Source organism: Lichenostomus cassidix, chromosome 4A (assembly GCF_008360975.1).
Source record: "Lichenostomus cassidix isolate B80296 chromosome 4A, HeHo_3.0, whole genome shotgun sequence".
NCBI lineage: Eukaryota > Metazoa > Chordata > Aves > Passeriformes > Meliphagidae > Lichenostomus > Lichenostomus cassidix.
Window position 1 is genome coordinate 3,068,678 of NC_139485.1, and position 17,797 is coordinate 3,086,474.

At 48.5% G+C, this 17,797-nt stretch overlaps 1 protein-coding gene across 5 annotated transcripts in view; it reads left to right on the top strand.

Moving 5' to 3' along the window:
• The first annotated feature begins 9,993 nt into the window (after positions 1 to 9,993).
• Positions 9,994 to 17,797, top strand: part of DCX (doublecortin) — a 72,527-nt gene continuing 64,723 nt past the window's right edge. For 4 of the 5 annotated variants that reach the window (XM_085060087.1, XM_085060089.1, XM_085060091.1 and 1 more), the window contains exons 1-2: positions 9,994 to 10,116; positions 11,620 to 12,010. In XM_085060087.1, the coding sequence (XP_084916213.1) occupies positions 11,647 to 12,010 (364 nt within the window). In that variant the 5' untranslated portion in view covers positions 9,994 to 10,116; positions 11,620 to 11,646. Of the gene's footprint in view, positions 10,117 to 11,095; positions 12,011 to 17,797 lie in introns of those variants that run through there. The other variant, XM_085060088.1, reaches the window with a different exon arrangement.

The following is a 17,797-nucleotide window of genomic DNA, read 5'->3' on the forward strand; positions in this document are numbered from 1 at the left end:
TCGGAGCCCAGCTTCTTCTTCCAACTTCCCCTCCTTCCTCACTCTGAAAACTTTGTCCCTGCTCCTTCCTGGGGGTTCCAGTCACTCAGACTGTGAAGGGTGCAGTCCTTCAGCCTGAAGATCTGAGATGGTTCCAAGGCTTGCAGAGGGGAAGCTGCTCTGGAGGTGATCCTCCACCCTTCTCTCCCCAGCGGCTGGGCTGACTCTGGCTCTCCAGCACTGGTATTTAGAAGACTTTCAGATGTGTGTGGTCCCTATAAAAATAAATCTCCAAAGGAAACAAATGTTATGTTGTGAAAGTTTGCCAAGTCCCCTTTGCTTATTAGCTCATAGTATTATGTAGGAGAAACTTAACTCTATAGTCTGATATAGGATAATTCTTTGATGAGCTCTCAGCTCTTTTGAAGATTCAGATTTAAAGGATGTTGCTTTGTAGGGTCAAGACTGAGCCATTGACTTTATGGCCTTTCAGCTGTGAGTGCCTTGACACACTTGTCAGGCCCCTGAAATAATAATTTGTCTTTTCAGAGGATTTTGGTGTGTTAGTTACATCAAGCAAAGCTTCGACAGCAGTGATCAGGGATGACAATTTCAAAGCAGTCCAGAACAACAGAGGTTAAAATAAGAAATGTAACTAAACATGTGCTTCTAAATAGACTGACTTGAAGATGTTGATCCAAGACTTCCTTCAAAACCAGTGATCACTTGATTTTTCCATAACTCGGTGGTACAGCCAGACCTTGGCTGCTTATCACCCTAACTTATATCCTGTTCAGAGAATGTGCTGTGCTATCAGATGCAATTTTTTATGGAAGTCAAGAAGCTGCATAGCAAAGCTGGGCATTGACACAGAGTATTTGAGACTGCAGCTCCTAGTGATGCTAGAAACTGGATTTTCTAGGTGTGTGTGAAGCAGTTAGCACACAGCATTCACACAATCCCTGTTACCTGCAGTCTGTCCCTTTCCAAAGTGTCACAGTTGCTCAGCAATGTCAACAAACATGTATTTATAGGGATTTAGCTACACAGGCAAAAAGTCTAAATATTACCTTCCTGGAGGAAAGATGATTCACTTGATTTAAAGTAGATAATTTAATCTGGAGAGCTAAATTTATCTTTCCTTTGCAGCTAGATGAAATTATTGATGGGAAGTAGAATTTTCTTTCCAATTCTCAGTCACTCATGCTGCCTAAAATTGTTTAGATTATGGGGTCTCAGAGGGTGAGTCTCTTCTGATGTAAGTATGTTTTGACTGGCATTAACTCCTTAAGGCCAGGGAAGAAGCTCTCGTGCCTGGCCAACAGAAATGAAGCCAGGAGCCAGCCCTTGCTTCCCTCAAGAAACTGCTGCTTATTTCTGTGCCAATGTCTGTAGTATGAGGTGATCCTGTTCTCACTTGGAGAGAAGCAAATATGGTGTGATTTCACTGAGAACATGTGAAATCAGTCTGGCTCCAGGGCTCTTCATCTCTGATGGTGCTCTGGTTTCTGAGATCCTCCTGGTCTTGTGGTGGGATTAAAGGAGGACAACTGCCCTGGAGGTGTTTTGGGCACCATTTAGGAGGAACTTGAGGTATTATCCAGGATGAGTATTGCCATCATTTGCTATAGAAACCTTATCCTTCAATCAGGGACAAATTCCAGTTCTCTTGTGGAAAAAGTAATTCTTTTAAAATGTCTCCAAAAGGAAGTGTCCACACTTCAAAAAGCTTCTGGCTGTGTCCTGAGCAGACATGTCCATACAGAAATCCTCATCTCACAGCGGGCATGGGCTCAGATGGGGAAAGAAGAGCCATTTGTTAATGCTGCTTGGCACCCTTGGCTGTCCCCAGAACTTTCTATACATGTCAGACTTAGGAGATTATCACACTGTGGTGCTATTCCACATGGTTTTACATCATCCTGCCAGGTCACTTTGGTGTATGTCCCGGGTTAATGATAAGACTCTCTCCTCCGAGAGCGAAGGGCCCCGACACCCCCTCCCCCACCCACAACAGAACCTCTCAGATGAAAGTGAAGAAAAAACTATTTATTTAACAAAACCACGCAGAGTGCCCTACAAGGCACAGGGGAAGGGGAAAAACAAGGTGAAAGGCAGTTATTCAACCTGAATAAAAAGTCCTTTTCTCAGACGCAGCCCCTCTCCTCCTCGCCCCCCACCCGGGGCCGGGTGGAGCTCCCCGGAGAGCTCTGCTGTCCTCTGGCCCTCCTGGGTCTCCGGGTGGCAAAGCAGATCGAAGAGAAGGGGTCCGAACGAGGAAAAAAAGAAGAAGAATGGAAAAAACGGGAACAGAGCTCACTCCGACCCCCGTCCAGCACGCAGTCTCTGCCGAGCGACGAATCCACCCCCGGAGCGAGGCTTGGGGAAAATGTTTTCAAAAAAACCCGCGTTTCTCTCTGCGGCTGGGTGCAGTTAAAGAGACAGGACCACACATTTTTTTCTTTCTTGGGCATATAAGCCAACGATAGGGGATAAAGGATTATCATATCATCAATCCAAGACATTCCACCCCTTATTCCATAGCATTGGCTTAAGGCCCACCTTAACATCTTCCAACTTCAAACACACACATATATATATACACATATATACATATATACATATATACATATATACATATATACATATATACATATATACATATATACACATAACTATGTACAAATAATGTCACGAACGGTGAACGGTGGTATGTTGCGATCCCAACCTTACATGTGGCCTTCACCCAAAATTAAATTTCCCTGAGGGACACATTGTGTTTTTCCATCTTCCTGCATTATCCACCAAGTACACCCTGGTCCCTGAGCAAAGACAACCCCACGGATGGGTTTGTCTTTATGTGAGGCAGAATCAATCCAGACAGTTTTCCCTAACAAGCCTCTGGCATGTACTGCTGGGACCTTATTTCCATCCACTGTATGTAGAAGCTCAGATTGGGCAGGACCTGCTCGGTTGATGGAGCCTCGGGTATTGACTAACCAGGTGGCCTCTGCTAAATGTCGCTCCCAATTCTTATAAGTTCCCCCACCCAATGCCTTTAGGGTGGTTTTTAACAATCCATTATACCGTTCCACTTTGACAGCGGCTGGTGCATGATAGGGAATGTGGTACACCCACTCAATGCCATGGTCTCTAGCCCAGTTGTTTATGAGGCTATTTTTAAAATGAGTTCCGTTATCTGACTCAATTCTCTCCGGGGTACCATGCCTCCACAGGACTTGGTTCTCAAGGCCCAGGATGGTGTTACGAGCAGTGGCATGAGGCACAGGGTAGGTTTCCAGCCACCCAGTGGTGGCTTCTACCATTGTGAGCACATAGCGCTTGCCATGGCGGGTTTGAGGCAGTGTGATGTAATCAATCTGCCAGGCCTCTCCAAACTTATATTTTGACCACCTTCCACCATACCACAGGGGTTTCACCCGCTTGGCTTGCTTGATGGCAGCACATGTTTCACAGTCATGGATAACTTGAGAGATGCAGTCCATGGTTAGATCCACCCCTCGGTCTCGGGCCCACTTATAGGTGGCATCTCTGCCCTGATGGCCTGAGGCATCATGGGCCCATCGAGCTAGGAATAAATCTCCTTTATGCTGCCAATCCAAGTCTACCTGGGACACCTTTATCTTTGCAGCCTGATCTACCTGTTCGTTGTTTCGGTGTTCCTCAATAGCTCGACTCTTGGGGACATGGGCGTCTACATGGCGGACCTTCACAGGTAGTCTCTCTGCCCGACTAGCGATGTCTTTCCACTCTTCAGCTGCCCAAATTGGTTTTCCCCTACGCTGCCAACCAGCCTTCTTCCACTTTTCCAGCCAACTCCACAGAGCATTGGCTACCATCCATGAATCAGTATAAAGGTAGAGCTTTGGCCATTTCTCTCTTTCAGCAATGTCCAGGGCTAACTGAACGGCTTTGAGCTCAGCGAATTGGCTCGATCCCCCCTCTTCTTCCCTAGCTTCTGCAACCCGTCGTGTGGGGCTCCACACAGCTGCTTTCCATATTCTTTTTGTCCCTACAAGACGACAGGAACCATCAGTGAAAAGAGCGTAGCGTGTTTCATCTGCTGGCAGTTGGTTGTATGGTGGGGCTTCCTCTGCACGGGTCACCTGTTCCAGCTCCTCTTCCTCAGTCAGACTAAAATTTTCACCTTCAGGCCAATTTGTAATTATTTCCAAAATCCCAGGGCGATTCAGATTTCCCATATGGGCACGCTGTGTGATAAGGGCAATCCATTTGCTCCATGTGCCATTGGTGGCATGATGAGTAGAGGGAACCTCTGCTTTAAACATCCACCCCAGCACCGGTAGTCGAGGTGCCAGGAGGAGTTGTGCTTCTGTGCCAATTACCTCTGAGGCAGCTTGGACTCCTTCATATGCTGCTAGGATTTCTTTCTCTGTTGGGGTGTAGTTGGCTTCAGACCCTCTGTAACTTCGGCTCCAAAATCCCAGTGGTCGACCTCGGGTCACACCAGGCACCTTCTGCCAAAGGCTCCAGGACAGGCCATGGCTCCCAGCTGCAGAGTAAAGCACATTCTTTACTTCTGGCCCTGTCCTGACTGGGCCAAGGGCTACTGCATGAGCAATCTCCTGCTTGATCTGGGTGAAGGCTTGCTGCTGTTCAGGGCCCCAATGGAACTCGTTCTTCTTGCGGGTTATGAGGTAGAGAGGACTCACGATCTGGCTGTACTCAGGGATGTGCATTCTCCAAAAGCCTATGGCACCTAGGAAAGCTTGCGTCTCCTTCTTGTTGGTTGGGGGGGACATTGTGATGATTTTATTGATAACCTCAGTAGGAATCTGACGTCGTCCATCTTGCCACTTCACTCCTAGGAACTGGATCTCTTTGGCAGGCCCTTTGACTTTGCTCTTTTTTATAGCGAAACCGGCTTCCAGGAGAATCTGGATTACTTCCGTTCCTTTCTCAAATACTTCTTCTGCTGTGTCCCCCCACACAATGATGTCATCAATGTATTGCAAATGTTCTGGAGCCCCACCCTTTTCTAGTGCAGCCTGGATCAGTCCATGGCAGATGGTGGGACTGTGTTTCCACCCCTGGGGCAAGCGGTTCCAGGTGTACTGCACGCCCCTCCAGGTGAAAGCAAACTGAGGTCTGCACTCTGCTGCCAGAGGAATGGAGAAAAATGCATTTGCAATGTCAATAGTAGCATACCACTTTGCTGCCTTGGACTCTAGCTCATACTGGAGCTCCAGCATGTCTGGCATAGCAGCACTCAGAGGTGGAGTCACCTCATTCAAGGCACGATAGTCCACAGTCAATCTCCATTCTCCTTCAGATTTTCGCACAGGCCAGATGGGGCTGTTAAAGGATGAATGGGTCCTGCTGACCACCCCTTGGCTCTCCAGCTCACGGATTAGTTTGTGTATGGGAATCACGGCATCACGAGTTGTCCGGTACTGTCGGCGGTGCACAATCGAGGTTGCAATTGGTACTTGTTGCTCTTCCCCTTTCAGGAGTCCTACTGCAGATGGGTTCTCTGACAGTCCAGGCAAGGTGTTCAATTGTTTTATGCCCTCTGTCTCCACAGCAGCTATCCCAACTGCCCACTTGAGTCCCTTTGGGTCTTTGAAATATCCATTTCGGAGGAAGTCTATACCCAAAATACATGGAGCCTCTGGGCCAGTCACAATGGAATGTTCTTTCCACTCTCTTCCAGTCAGGCTCACCTCAGCTTTCACTAGGGTCAAGTCTTGTGATCCTCCTGTAACGCCGGAAATAGAAATAGGTTCTGTCCCCACATGTCTCGATGGGATGATCGTGCATTGTGCACCAGTGTCAACTAAAGCCTCGTATTCTTGTGGCTCTGATGTGCCAGGCCACCGAATCCACACTGTCCAAAAAATTCGGTTTTCCCTGGCCTCTACCTGGCTAGAGGCAGGGCCCCTCTAATCATGGTGGGTATTTGTGTTAGAGGTTCCTTCAACGGAATCAGACATATTGAGTAGAGCTACTTCCCTTCTGGTGGAGTTCCTTCTCTGAGTCTTGCCCTCCTTCAATTCACGCACTCGTCGTGCCAGGACAGCAGTGGGTTGTCCATCCCACCTGTTCATGTTTTCTCCACTGTCACACAGGAAATACCACAACTCATGTCGAGGGATATATCCAGCTCTCATAGCTGAGGAGCGTCTGCGTGGGGTAGCAGAACCTCTGGTCTGTACTGCTGAGATTTGGAGAAGGCTGTCTTTAATCTCTTTACTGAGTTTCTCATGATTCTTCTCTATCTTATTTTCTAGTTTCTGCAGATTTGTTTCCACAGCTGAGATTCTTGCATTCATTGGGCTATGCACAACATCTGCATACGCTCGGAGTTTCCTTGTCATATCACGCACAGTCTCATGCCCGTCATCTTGCTTCATAATGGCTAAAGCAGAAGCATACCCTGATGGCCCAAGCTTGAGGAGTTTCCGCCACATCACAGGTGTACATTCTATCCTATCTGGGTCTATAATCGGATCTGGGTTTGCTATGTCCTCTGGGAAGACAATTTCTACCACTGCCATTTCTCTCAAGCGTTGAATCCCTTGTTCTATGGTTCTCCACTGAGTTTGTTGCGAATAGAGATCGTCGGGATGTAGGTATCTTTCTCTCGCAGCTCTGATAGCTCGTCTCCAGAGGCTGCTGCAGTCAGGCCCATCTCGTATAGTTTGGTTGATATCTGGGTCACGTGACACAGTCCCTAAATGCCTTGCCTCAGTAGCATCTAGAAGTGTAACATCGCCTGCAGCATCCCAAAGACGGACTAACCAACTAATCACAGATTCATCATCTCGTTGGACATAATCTTTTCTTAGGCTGTGAAGGTCCCTCACATTCATGGATTCAACAATGACCTCTGACTCAGTTGCTGGCCTTGAGGGTCCCTCCCCACTGTCATCTGGGCGATCAGTCTTAAATTGGGCTTTCCTGCTCCTTGTAATAGGAGCAACTGCCATTGGCTTAGGCTCCCTTACTTCCTGTTCTATAATATCTGACAGTGTACGATAAGCATATGCCAGGGCCCAACATATTGCACTACAGTTGTCTCTGCACTTCTCTTTCAGATACTTCCCCACCTCAGCTGGTCTCGGGATTTGTCCAGGGGGAAATTCCCAGTCTATTGGATCAGAGAATTTCTTTAAAGTTTTACCTATGTCCTCCCATACTCCACACCATTCAAATTTCCTCACATCTGGATTAGGTGCCTGCTCCTGCTCAGCCCCTCTGGACTTCTCAGCCCTCATTCTGGTAACACTGAACATCATATACACGGAAACTCCTAGGTAAAGCACCTGTACTACCAAGTTAATGGTCTCTTTAACATCCAGGGGAAACTGAATATTCTCAAAAGCTGATATACCAGATTTAAAGGGAAAGAGATGGGTGAGGAGCCACGAAGCTTCACCCTCTACTTCTCTAACAGGTTGGGTAATATTACTAACAAAACTCCAAAACAGGTTACTAAAACTAGAGGAGGAAACTAACAGAGCATGTACATCTTTAACTGTTTCCCATACCTTCTTACAGATCGTCAGTATCACACACATTACTATAACAAGCCGGAGTCGTGTCCCTGATTGGTGGAAATTATACATTAGGGACAGGATTGCCCCTACCTGTTGGTAGGGAAACAAACCTATGTGCCAAACAGACAGTATTACATCAAACAACCTCCCATCAAACAGCATAGTGACTACTGATGGCTGTAATTCAATACCAAGCGATTAAAACCAGAATGCAATTATTAGGGTTTTTTTTTTTCTTCACTTTCTCTAACCCCACAAAAGGTGTAGAACAAGTAATCGAGGCCCCACGTTGGGCGCCAAATATGTCCCGGGTTAATGATAAGACTCTCTCCTCCGAGAGCGAAGGGCCCCGACACCCCCTCCCCCACCCACAACAGAACCTCTCAGATGAAAGTGAAGAAAAAACTATTTATTTAACAAAACCACGCAGAGTGCCCTACAAGGCACAGGGGAAGGGGAAAACAAGGTGAAAGGCAGTTATTCAACCTGAATAAAAAGTCCTTTTCTCAGACGCAGTCCCTCTCCTCCTCGCCCCCACCCGGGGCCGGGTGGAGCTCCCTGGAGAGCTCTGCTGTCCTCTGGCCCTCCTGGGTCTCCGGGTGGCAAAGCAGATCGAAGAGAAGGGGTCCAAACGAGGAAAAAAGAAGAAGAATGGAAAAACGGGAACAGAGCTCACTCCGACCCCCGTCCAGCACGCAGTCTCTGCCGAGCGACGAATCCTCCCCCGGAGCGAGGCTTGGGGAAAATGTTTTCAAAAAAACCCGCGTTTCTCTCTGCGGCTGGGTGCAGTTAAAGAGACAGGACCACACATTTTTTTTTTCTTTCTTGGGCATATAAGCCAACGATAGGGGATAAAGGATTATCATATCATCAATCCAAGACAGTGTAGTATCTGGGTCCTTAGCCATCATCCCCAAAATCTGCCTCTCCTGTGTCAGAGCTGTGTGTGCCACTGAAGGCTGAATAAAGGCTCTCCTTTTCTCTGTTCTTGCTGCTGCTGTACTTGGCACATGCAGAATGATTTGTATCTTTGGCAGATTTTTAAAGCACGGGCAGATTTCTATTTGCAGCAGTATTGTGGGAAAGGAAAGAATTGTTAATTCTGGACAGATTAAGCTCATGGTGATGAACAGCCAGGAATTATCTAATTCAGAATAAGATCTAATGGGAAGGGCAAAGCTTGAAGTCCAATATACCTCTTGAAACTGCATCTAGAGACCAACTGAAATACGCCCTGGAGAGCACAGACCCTGTTCTTCCCCATGGTCCTCTCAAAGCACTAATCCCTGAGGAGGGAGAGCAGATCTGTGTCTCCTCTGCAGTGATCTGACCATGCACACAAGGGAGCAGCCAACAGCTCCAGCAGAGGATGCATGGGAGCCTTTGAATAAAAGGGTGGTTTCAGGGAATAAGAAACTTTTTACAAATGTCATGTGTGAAAGTTGCTGGCAAGCAAAGCTGAGCTTTCAGTGGGTTTGTGTCAGTGTTGCCTGGACTGTCGTGCACAGGGCAGACAAAGCTGGAATAAATACTAACTTCTTCTGTGTAAATGTGATACTGCTGGGATGTGCCAAAATGACAACATCTGATGTTTTCACTCGAAACAGACGCAGTGCTGTTAGGAAAGATTTCTTTCTACAGATGGGAAAACTCTCCCATTTCCAAAACCCATTCTGTTCTAAAGGAAAGATGAGGCCAGCACCAGTGGGGTTGAGAGCAGGGTTAGTGGTGCTGCAGGATAGAAATCTCCACCCAGAGAGCAGGTGAAAGATTTTGCTGTCAAAGTGAAAGAGCCCAGTACCATTTTGTAACAGCTGGGTCCTCCTGTAGTGGAACCAGAAAATAAACTTCTCTTACAGTGGGATATGAGCCACGCTGGATCTGTTGGGTTAAGCTTGTGTTTAAAATGACTCCATCCCGAAGCCCCTGGGGATCTGAGTGAACTGGGATTCAGCTCTCTGGCTTTGGCTTGTGTCCAATGTTAACAGAGAAAAAGTATTCAAGGGCACCTCATGCAGAACCACCAAGTGAATTCTCCCTTTCTGCTTGCCAGTGTAAACCACAGATGCTGTGTAAAACCAGCACAGGAGCAGGACTGTGCCCAGTTCCACTGATCAGAATTTTCTCAGTTGCCTTCTTAACACACAGGAGTCTTGTGCCAGCACTGTGCCACACTGTAGGATTGTAGCAGTGACCCCCCTGTACTGCTAATCCTGTAGGACTGGGGCAATTATCCTGGTTTTTTTTTTCTTTAGTGGGGCCAGATGATTTCTTGGTTCAGCTGCCTTCAAGAGGAAATTAGCATACTTCCAAACATCACCCCCAAACCTGCCCCATTTTAAACCTTTTAACCCATCAGTTGACCTATCCAGAGCACCCCGTTTTCCCTTCAAACACAAACCATAAGCAGACGACTGATGGTGAGGGTGAAAATCACTGAGGCAAAGTTACCGTGAAGGGATGGAACAAGGCACTAGGACCTAGGAGGCGTCTCATCCACCCTGGCAGGAATTTCTTGCTTGGAGCTCAGACAACAAAGGCAGAGTGAGCCTGGTTTTCTTTCTCTCAGCATCTCCACCCTGCGCGCTGAAAACCGGTGAGTAGAGCTTTCCCGAGTGACTTGCATGCAGAAAAGTAAGAGAAAGGAGGAATCTTTCCTTAGTGCCTCACAGCATCTGCAGTCCATTTTAAAATCAAAACCACTGCATCCTCTGATTCATTCCCGAAGTTGCTTGGATGTTTCATTGTTCAGTGCATGACACCAGACTGAATTTACCCCAACTGGCATCGTGGGGATAATGTTCCCAACTTGGGGTTTCTGTGCAGATCTCCTGCATTGTCCTCTGCCAGGCTGCAGGCTGGGGACGATTTTTCTTGCATGGGTCACGTTGACATTGTAAAATCTGGGGAAGGAGCTTCATTCTGGCGAGTGTAAAGGGTGGGGATGAGATAGCAACAGCTTTTCCTGGATTTATACCTGGCTGCCAAGTACTGTTGTAAATCCCCTTTCAGCCCTGTGTTAACATGCCAGCAACATACGTGAGGTGCATGTTCCTGGTTGTGCTGGGGGAGTGGAAGGGTCTCTATTGCAGGGCTGGGGGGTCCCTTCTCCTTTTGTGTTGGGGTTTGGTGCAGGAGAAAGGTTGTTCTCAAGCTTAAACTAGACACAGTGCACAATTCCTGCTCGCTGGGTGTCAGCTCCAGCCTCGGCTTTTCCGTGCTGGAAGCCCCCGTGCTCAGAACAATGAAAGGTGAGGAGCAGGGGCGGCGTGTCCCTGGGGCACGGGCACTTCCAGCTATTAAATCACTTAGGGCTGGAAGGCGGGTGGGGGGTGGAAAGAGCCCCTTTATGTTCTCCTCCTCATTAAACGGGAGCAAAAATGCGATTCAGAGGAGGCTCGGGCTGAAAAGAGCTTACCGAAGCCGCGTTTCAATGACAGATTTTTCTTTGCAGTCATTTCTTCTTGGAGATGTAGGCTGGTCCTGGGAATTGATTGATGGGCTAGGAGGGGGCTGCGGATAGGGGGAAGGGTGGGCTGGATCTCATTGCTAACCCTTATTGAACAGGCTGTCACAAAGAAACTGCTTATTCCCCTGTGACCATTCTTTCATAAATGCCAGTTTATTCTAATGTTAAACATTCAGATGCTCTGGGTCCTTCCGTGATTCGACAGATTGAAGGGCTGACTTACTGGGATCTCCTTGTTTTCTGTTGCCAAAGGAAACCTCACAGGGCTCAGAGGTTTAATTCATTGCCTCTGATGAGTTTTTTGGGGCTGAGTTGTGATTGCCATGTATCCCTTTGGCCCCAAGTCCCAATTTGCGGCACTTTGAAAACTCCCAGGTGCAGGAGCAGACAGCTCTCTGGAAACGTGTTCCCTGCCCCCAGTAGTTGGATCCCTTTCAAAATGCGAGGACCCCTCCTACTCTCAGTCCCCAGAATCGATACAAATCTGGGTCAGGGGAGGGGGCGCTTCCCAAATGCATCTGTCCTGCTTCAGACACAGCCTTAGTGTCATTTTGCTCTCCGGACTGTGGCTCTGCCGGGCTCTAACCCATCCCTTTGCCCTCCTTCTCTCTCCATCTCCTTCCCGCTCAGCTTCAGATCTTTAGGGTTCACCAAACTATGGAACTTGATTTTGGACACTTTGACGAAAGAGACAAGGCGTCCAGAAACATGCGAGGCACACGGATGAACGGCTTGCCCAGCCCCACTCACAGTGCTCACTGTAGCTTCTACAGAACCCGGACCTTACAGGCGCTGAGTAACGAGAAGAAAGCCAAGAAGGTGCGTTTCTATCGCAACGGGGACCGCTACTTCAAGGGGATTGTATACGCCGTGTCCTCCGACCGCTTCCGAAGTTTTGATGCCCTCCTGGCGGACCTGACCCGGTCCCTGTCCGACAACATTAACCTGCCTCAGGGAGTGCGGTACATCTACACCATCGATGGCTCGCGGAAGATCGGCAGCATGGACGAGCTGGAGGAAGGTAATGAGCATCGCTGCCTGGTGCAGTGAGGAGGCGGGGTGGGGAGGGGGCTGCACCACTCGGGGCTGCCCGGAAGGTCGCGTTTCCCCGGCTCTCGGGGATGCTGTGCCCCGCGGGGCTGAGCCTTCCCCTCCCGGAGCGGTGGCGGTGCGGGGTGACATCCCCGCGGTGTCCCCAGCGCGCTCACTCGGGGATGTGCAGCCACAGGGGTGTGTCTTACATGGCCAGACATGGCTGTGGCCGTGCCTCGGGGCTGGCTCGGGGTGTCCCCACGGCTGTCCGGCCAGGGGGTGACCCCAGATGGGTGCAGGGGGTTTCCCAGCGGGGTGGGTGGGGATGAATGGGAAGGAGAGGGGTGCTGAGGTATTGGTGTAGTGAGTGTGTAGTGGGGGTGGGGAGGGTTTGTGCGCTCTGTGTCTGGGGGGATTTTGGGGTTCCATGCACACGGAGTGTGTGCAGAGGGGTGTGGTCAGAGCCGTGCGGGCACTCGGTGTGTGAGCAGTGGGGTGCTCGGGGTGCGGGCAGCGTGTGATGGATGTTTGCAGGGCGGGGTGCTGGGGGGTTTTGGTGCTTGGAGAGCGTGTGCAGGGATGTGCTGGGAGTTCACACTGCCTCTTTAGAGAAGGGATTTAAGGAACGAGGTTCGCGAATGGAAAAGGGCGTTTTGGACAGGTTGCACTTGGTGAAATTTGGGGCTTGGTATGTCTGTGAGGAGGAAGGGTTCATTCCAGAGGAGCTGTGGGGTTTCTCCGCGCTGGGGTTTGTGCTCAGGAGCTGTGTGGAGGTGTGCCGGGCTGTGTGTGAGTCTCGATGTGCAGAGTGATGTGTGTGGAGAGGGCACGGGGAGTTCATGTTCCGCACACGGATGTGGTTCATGCAGGGGCTGCGGGAGAGGGAGGTGCCTCGTGTGTCGGGGCTGTATTTGGGGAGTGTTTCTGCAGGGGCTGGCTGTGGGGTGGGTCTGGGGGGCAGTGTGGGGAGGCACCCCCCGCCTGGGCGGGCTGAGTGTGCCGGGGGTGCTCCGGGCAGGGCTGAGCGTGTCCCTGTGTCCGAAGGGGCTGTCGCTGTTCCTCCGCGTGTCACTGTGGGATGAGGAATGAGTCAAAAACCACGGAAGAGGTGCCCTGCGGGAAGGTTCGCCCCCGTGCTGCTCAGCTGCCGGCCGTGCCTGTGCCTGGGCTGCTCCCTGTGCTGCCCTGGGTGCTGCCTTGCCCGGCAGTGCCAGGATGAAACTGCTGGGATGCCCAGCCTTGCCTCCCTGCCCCAAGCAGGACCGTGGGCAAGCACAGCCCTAGTGGGGTAGACAGAGGGCACCCACAGACTGCTGCTTTTCTCTTCCAAGAGCAACCCATTCTTTGTTCAGACCTGGAATATCCTGTTGCAGGGGCGCAGTTGCTCTTCCCTGTTCCTTGGTGTTTCTCCCCAAGCAGGCGACCCGGCTGGTTTGGTAACCACCGAAAATCCACGAGGCTTTTGCCTTTAGTAAAAGACAATGGAGGCACGAACTGCAGGGGCAGCCTCGGCAGCGAGTCATTGCGTGACCTTGACTAAAGCAGCTCTCCCTAGAATTCCTTGTCTGTCAAGTAGGATACTCATTTCCCCAAAATACTTTGCGGGGACAAGGGCACAGAATAAATCTTGCTTTCCATAGAGGAGTTTTCCTAGGAAGAAACTGCTGCCTTTCAGAGCCATGATGCTTCCTAGTGGAGTTATTCTCAGCCCAATTATAGCTGTTGAATGGAGGTGTGGCCTCCCTTAATTTTAGAGATTCTGCCATGTTTCATTCTGGTCTCTTAATATGGCCACAGCCTTTCTCTCTCTAATGGCAGCTCTTAGTCCTGCTTGTCCTAGGTTTTAGACAAATCTTCATAAATAACTCCAAGAGAAACTGCAGTCTTTTATCATCTTTTTGCCCTCTTCCTCCTCTTATACTCCTCTCTCTCTTTGTCAGTGAAGTTAAGAAACCTTTAGTTTCTTACACCTGCTTTACACTGGGTTTTGCTGCAGGTAAGAAGGTACCTAGTTCATGAGAATATTTTTTGCTGGCTAAGGTACAGACAGGAGATGCTGGCATTTGGGTTCTGGCTTTGTTCTGCCAAAATGCCATCTGGAAACAGCACTGAAGAAGAGGCACTAAAACCAAAATGGGGTTGTCTGTGTGGCTGTGTCCTCAGCAGAGCATCATCTAGGAAAATAAAACCTGAGCAGAGTGAAAACAAAGGAATCCATTTTTTTAACGTGCCAGAGCAGTTCTGCATGCTGCTATTGATCCCATATTCCTAGGGATGACCTATGCTTCTGTTGTAAAAAACCAATTTACAACACTGTGGTTATAACCAACCTTGTGGTGAACTCTGCCATTAGCCTGAGTGTTTGCATAGCTGTGTGCAAGGTGCATGCATGGAACCCAGAGCCTGGGAGGGATTCTGCTGTGACACACAAGAGCAGTGCACACATAACCAGGACATGTCTGCCTTATAAATTAGCTCTTTGCTTGGAGACTGAGGGTAACCAAACCAGTGCTAGTGGTTATAATGGGACTAATTTATCACTGGAATTTCCAATAAACAAGTAGAACCTAGGAAAAGTCATCAAAGAGGCTCATCTCAGTGGTTTGATGGCAAAAGCTTGTAAATTACTGACAATATTTCACATCATATTCTAAGTACGTGATTACTTCTGTGTGATTTAAAAATGTACTTATATAGCATAGTCTGAATGCAGTTCTGGATGGCAGAGAATGATATACACAGTACCAATATCCTAGAGACAGACATTTCAGGTGAACAAAAACTACATGGTCTGCTGCTAATTAACTGGGGCTTGAAAATCTCCCTTTGTTCTCCAGACCCAGAGTTCTTCCCTGGCACTCAAGGTTATTCTTATAAGGAGAACAGCTGAAGTTTCTCCCACTCTTTGTTCACATCCTATCTGCCAGTTGGGAGGAGCCTCTTGGTCCTTTCCTGCACTGCCCCCTAACACCTCGTATTTTGGAATCCTACTGAACTCTGTCCCACAGGTGCTTGTTGCTGCCAGCTGAGTTCTCCCTCACTGGTCACAGGTTGCTTTTTCCATTCTGTTCCAGGGAGCTGTCTGGTCTCCCAATGACCTTCTCTCAGAATCCACCATGCCTCATCATTTTTTCTCCCTTCTTTCAGTCCCAATGGACATCTTCCATCACTGTAGCTATTGTCTCAATCTTGACTGTGCATTTTCAGCATTTAGTTTTAATGTATTTGTAAATAATGCACCTGCTGCCATTGATTGGGGCTGCATTCCTGCTTAATCTCTGTTGGTTGAGTGCAGTGCACATCCTGGAACTGCCCTGTCACAGCTGATCCTGGCAGCAGGGAAACTGCTGACAGCACCTCCCACTTGAGTGCCACTGCCTGGGCTGAGTCAGGAAGGGGTGTTGGGCTCAGGTGTTGCTATTTAGCTATTTAGCTTTTGGGACAGAGCACCAGGTGATCTTTAATTCCCTTCATATAGAATTGGTTCCAGCGGCTAAGGTTTTGGGAAGTCAATGTGAAGTTGCAGATGCTGGTGAGTTACTATTGCAATAGGTGATTCTGTGCCTTGTGCTGTGGTAAAACTTTCATTTGAAAGATCCTAAAGTTATCATGTGCTATCCTTCCTGGCCTTTTACAAGCTGATTGTAGAGAGCTCATGTTTCATCCAAATTTCTTCTAAAATTTAGTTCCTTTGGCAAGTGGACAGGGTGGTTTGGTCCTTGGTTTGTTTTAGCCTCTTGTAATGGGAAGTTCTTTGATTGCCCTTTGTCCCTGAACAGAGAGCTGGGTAGAGGTGGAAGCTGATGGTGTGCATTGACCCCAGCAGCAAAGATGGTTTAAGAAATGAAAGAAATAAATTCTTTGTGGGATGAAAGGGTTTTTTTAGCCCTCTTCGTGATTTTGCTGCTTTCCTATGTTCAATTTCTTGTCATCACAAAAGGCACAGTGAGGCACAAGCTGGGAGTGAGGGAAAGGCACAAGGCAGACTCCTGGCTGCTGAAGCCATTGCTAAGTCTTTTTCAGTGTCTGGTTAGGGGTTTGGAGGTACTTACATAGTGGAATTGTGACCTGCTTCTAGCCTGTGACTCATTTCATGTGAATTAAGTGTCCTTTGCTGTGCATGGTTGGGGTCAGAAATGCATGTGGAAATAAATCCATCAGATGCAAATATAGCATGGATTAGACATGGTCAGCAAAGGAAGAAATGCAGACATAGATTAAAACTAGAATTGGAGAGACTTAGCCTTTAGTTGCAGCTGTAGAGCTTCTGAACTCCTGGGATGCCCAGGCTGGTGGAAAGGCACAGCCTGTCTCATGTTGTGGGTAGAGAGCTCATCTGAGGGTGGATTTTATGCTCTCTCCTGGGCTGCTTGATTGAAATTTGCCCTTGCTTCAGATCAAACATTAGAAAAAGCTGAATAGGATTTTGTTTTGCTCAGTGTGGTTTCACTGGAAATGTTCTTGGGCTGCGTGAGTTATTCCAGAAAGTGATTCCAAGCTTTTTGTATCCTGTCATTCCCTTGGGAATATTTTCCAAAATCTTGTCCAGGAGTATTTAAAGCAATCATAGGAGGGGCTCCACCCTGGAACTGTGCAGACTCTGGGACTGAGGGGTTTATAGGAAACATGTTGGAATTTCCACCCAATGCGTGCGTTCCAGTTGCCTGAAAAAGTGAAATTCATGCAGTTTAATGCTGAAACCTTGGTAACCTGTGGAATTGTTTTCTGTGGGTGGCTGTTGCCCTGATAGCTCAGCTAGTTACATCCTACAGAAAGCAATTTGTCCTCAGGGTTCTGTTTTATTTGCTTGCTCATCATGCTAGGACTGGTGTGGTCCCAAAATTCTTTACAGGCATCATGTGGTTTTGAAAGTGATTTCTAATCACACGTTTCTTCCACTTCTTCAACAGAACAAGAGGTGCTTCTCTTCATGGGAGAGCTCCCTGTGGAAGAGCCAGGGGAAGGGAGCCATTCCAGGTTCATGTTGCCATGGTGGAGCAGGGCTTTTGAACTCATAAAGCAGCAGGAAGTTTGTGCATTTGAAACTAAAACTCCACCACCATATGGAATGAACTCTGCAAGGCGTTAAGTCCACTTAATTCCTGCTGCAGTCCTAGTAAATTCCATGGAACACCAAAGCTGGGCACAGTAGCACAATCTCAACTTTGCAACTGCAGAGCCAACAGCCAAAATAATTGACTGCTGCCCACAGAGACTGTTCCTGGAATAACTGTTAACACTTAGACATTCAAAATGGCCTCAATCCAGCTTTCCTGATTTTTCTCAAAAGACTTCTGCCCGCAGTTCATTATCCTTGGAAAGCTGCTGATGCATGCTGAGGAAGGATAACTTTTTCTGAAAGTGCAGCCTGTCATTTTTGGTATTGTCACAGGAGCTGCTGTAAGAGGGTTGAAGGATTAGCTCTCATCTGGAGCTTAGGGTTTTTCTAAGGAACCTTCTCTAAGGCAAACCTTATCTTCGCTGAGATCATCCCTTCTTTAGGAGCTGAATAAGCTCCTTGTGCTTCCATCAAGTTGGTAGCACCAGGATGTGTCACGCACTCAAAGCCAGAATAATTCGGTGTGATACAAGCCTGGCTTCAAGTGGCAAATATGATGATCATGACAGAAGGTCTGAGGGCTGCAGTCAGGCTAGCCATTGCCAAGGGCAGGCAGGAGGAGGGAGGAAATGGTTTGGTGGCATGGTAGGAATTGTGACACGTCTGGAGCACGCTGGCAGGGTGACAATGCCCATCAGCCTGCAGGACAGAAAGGGC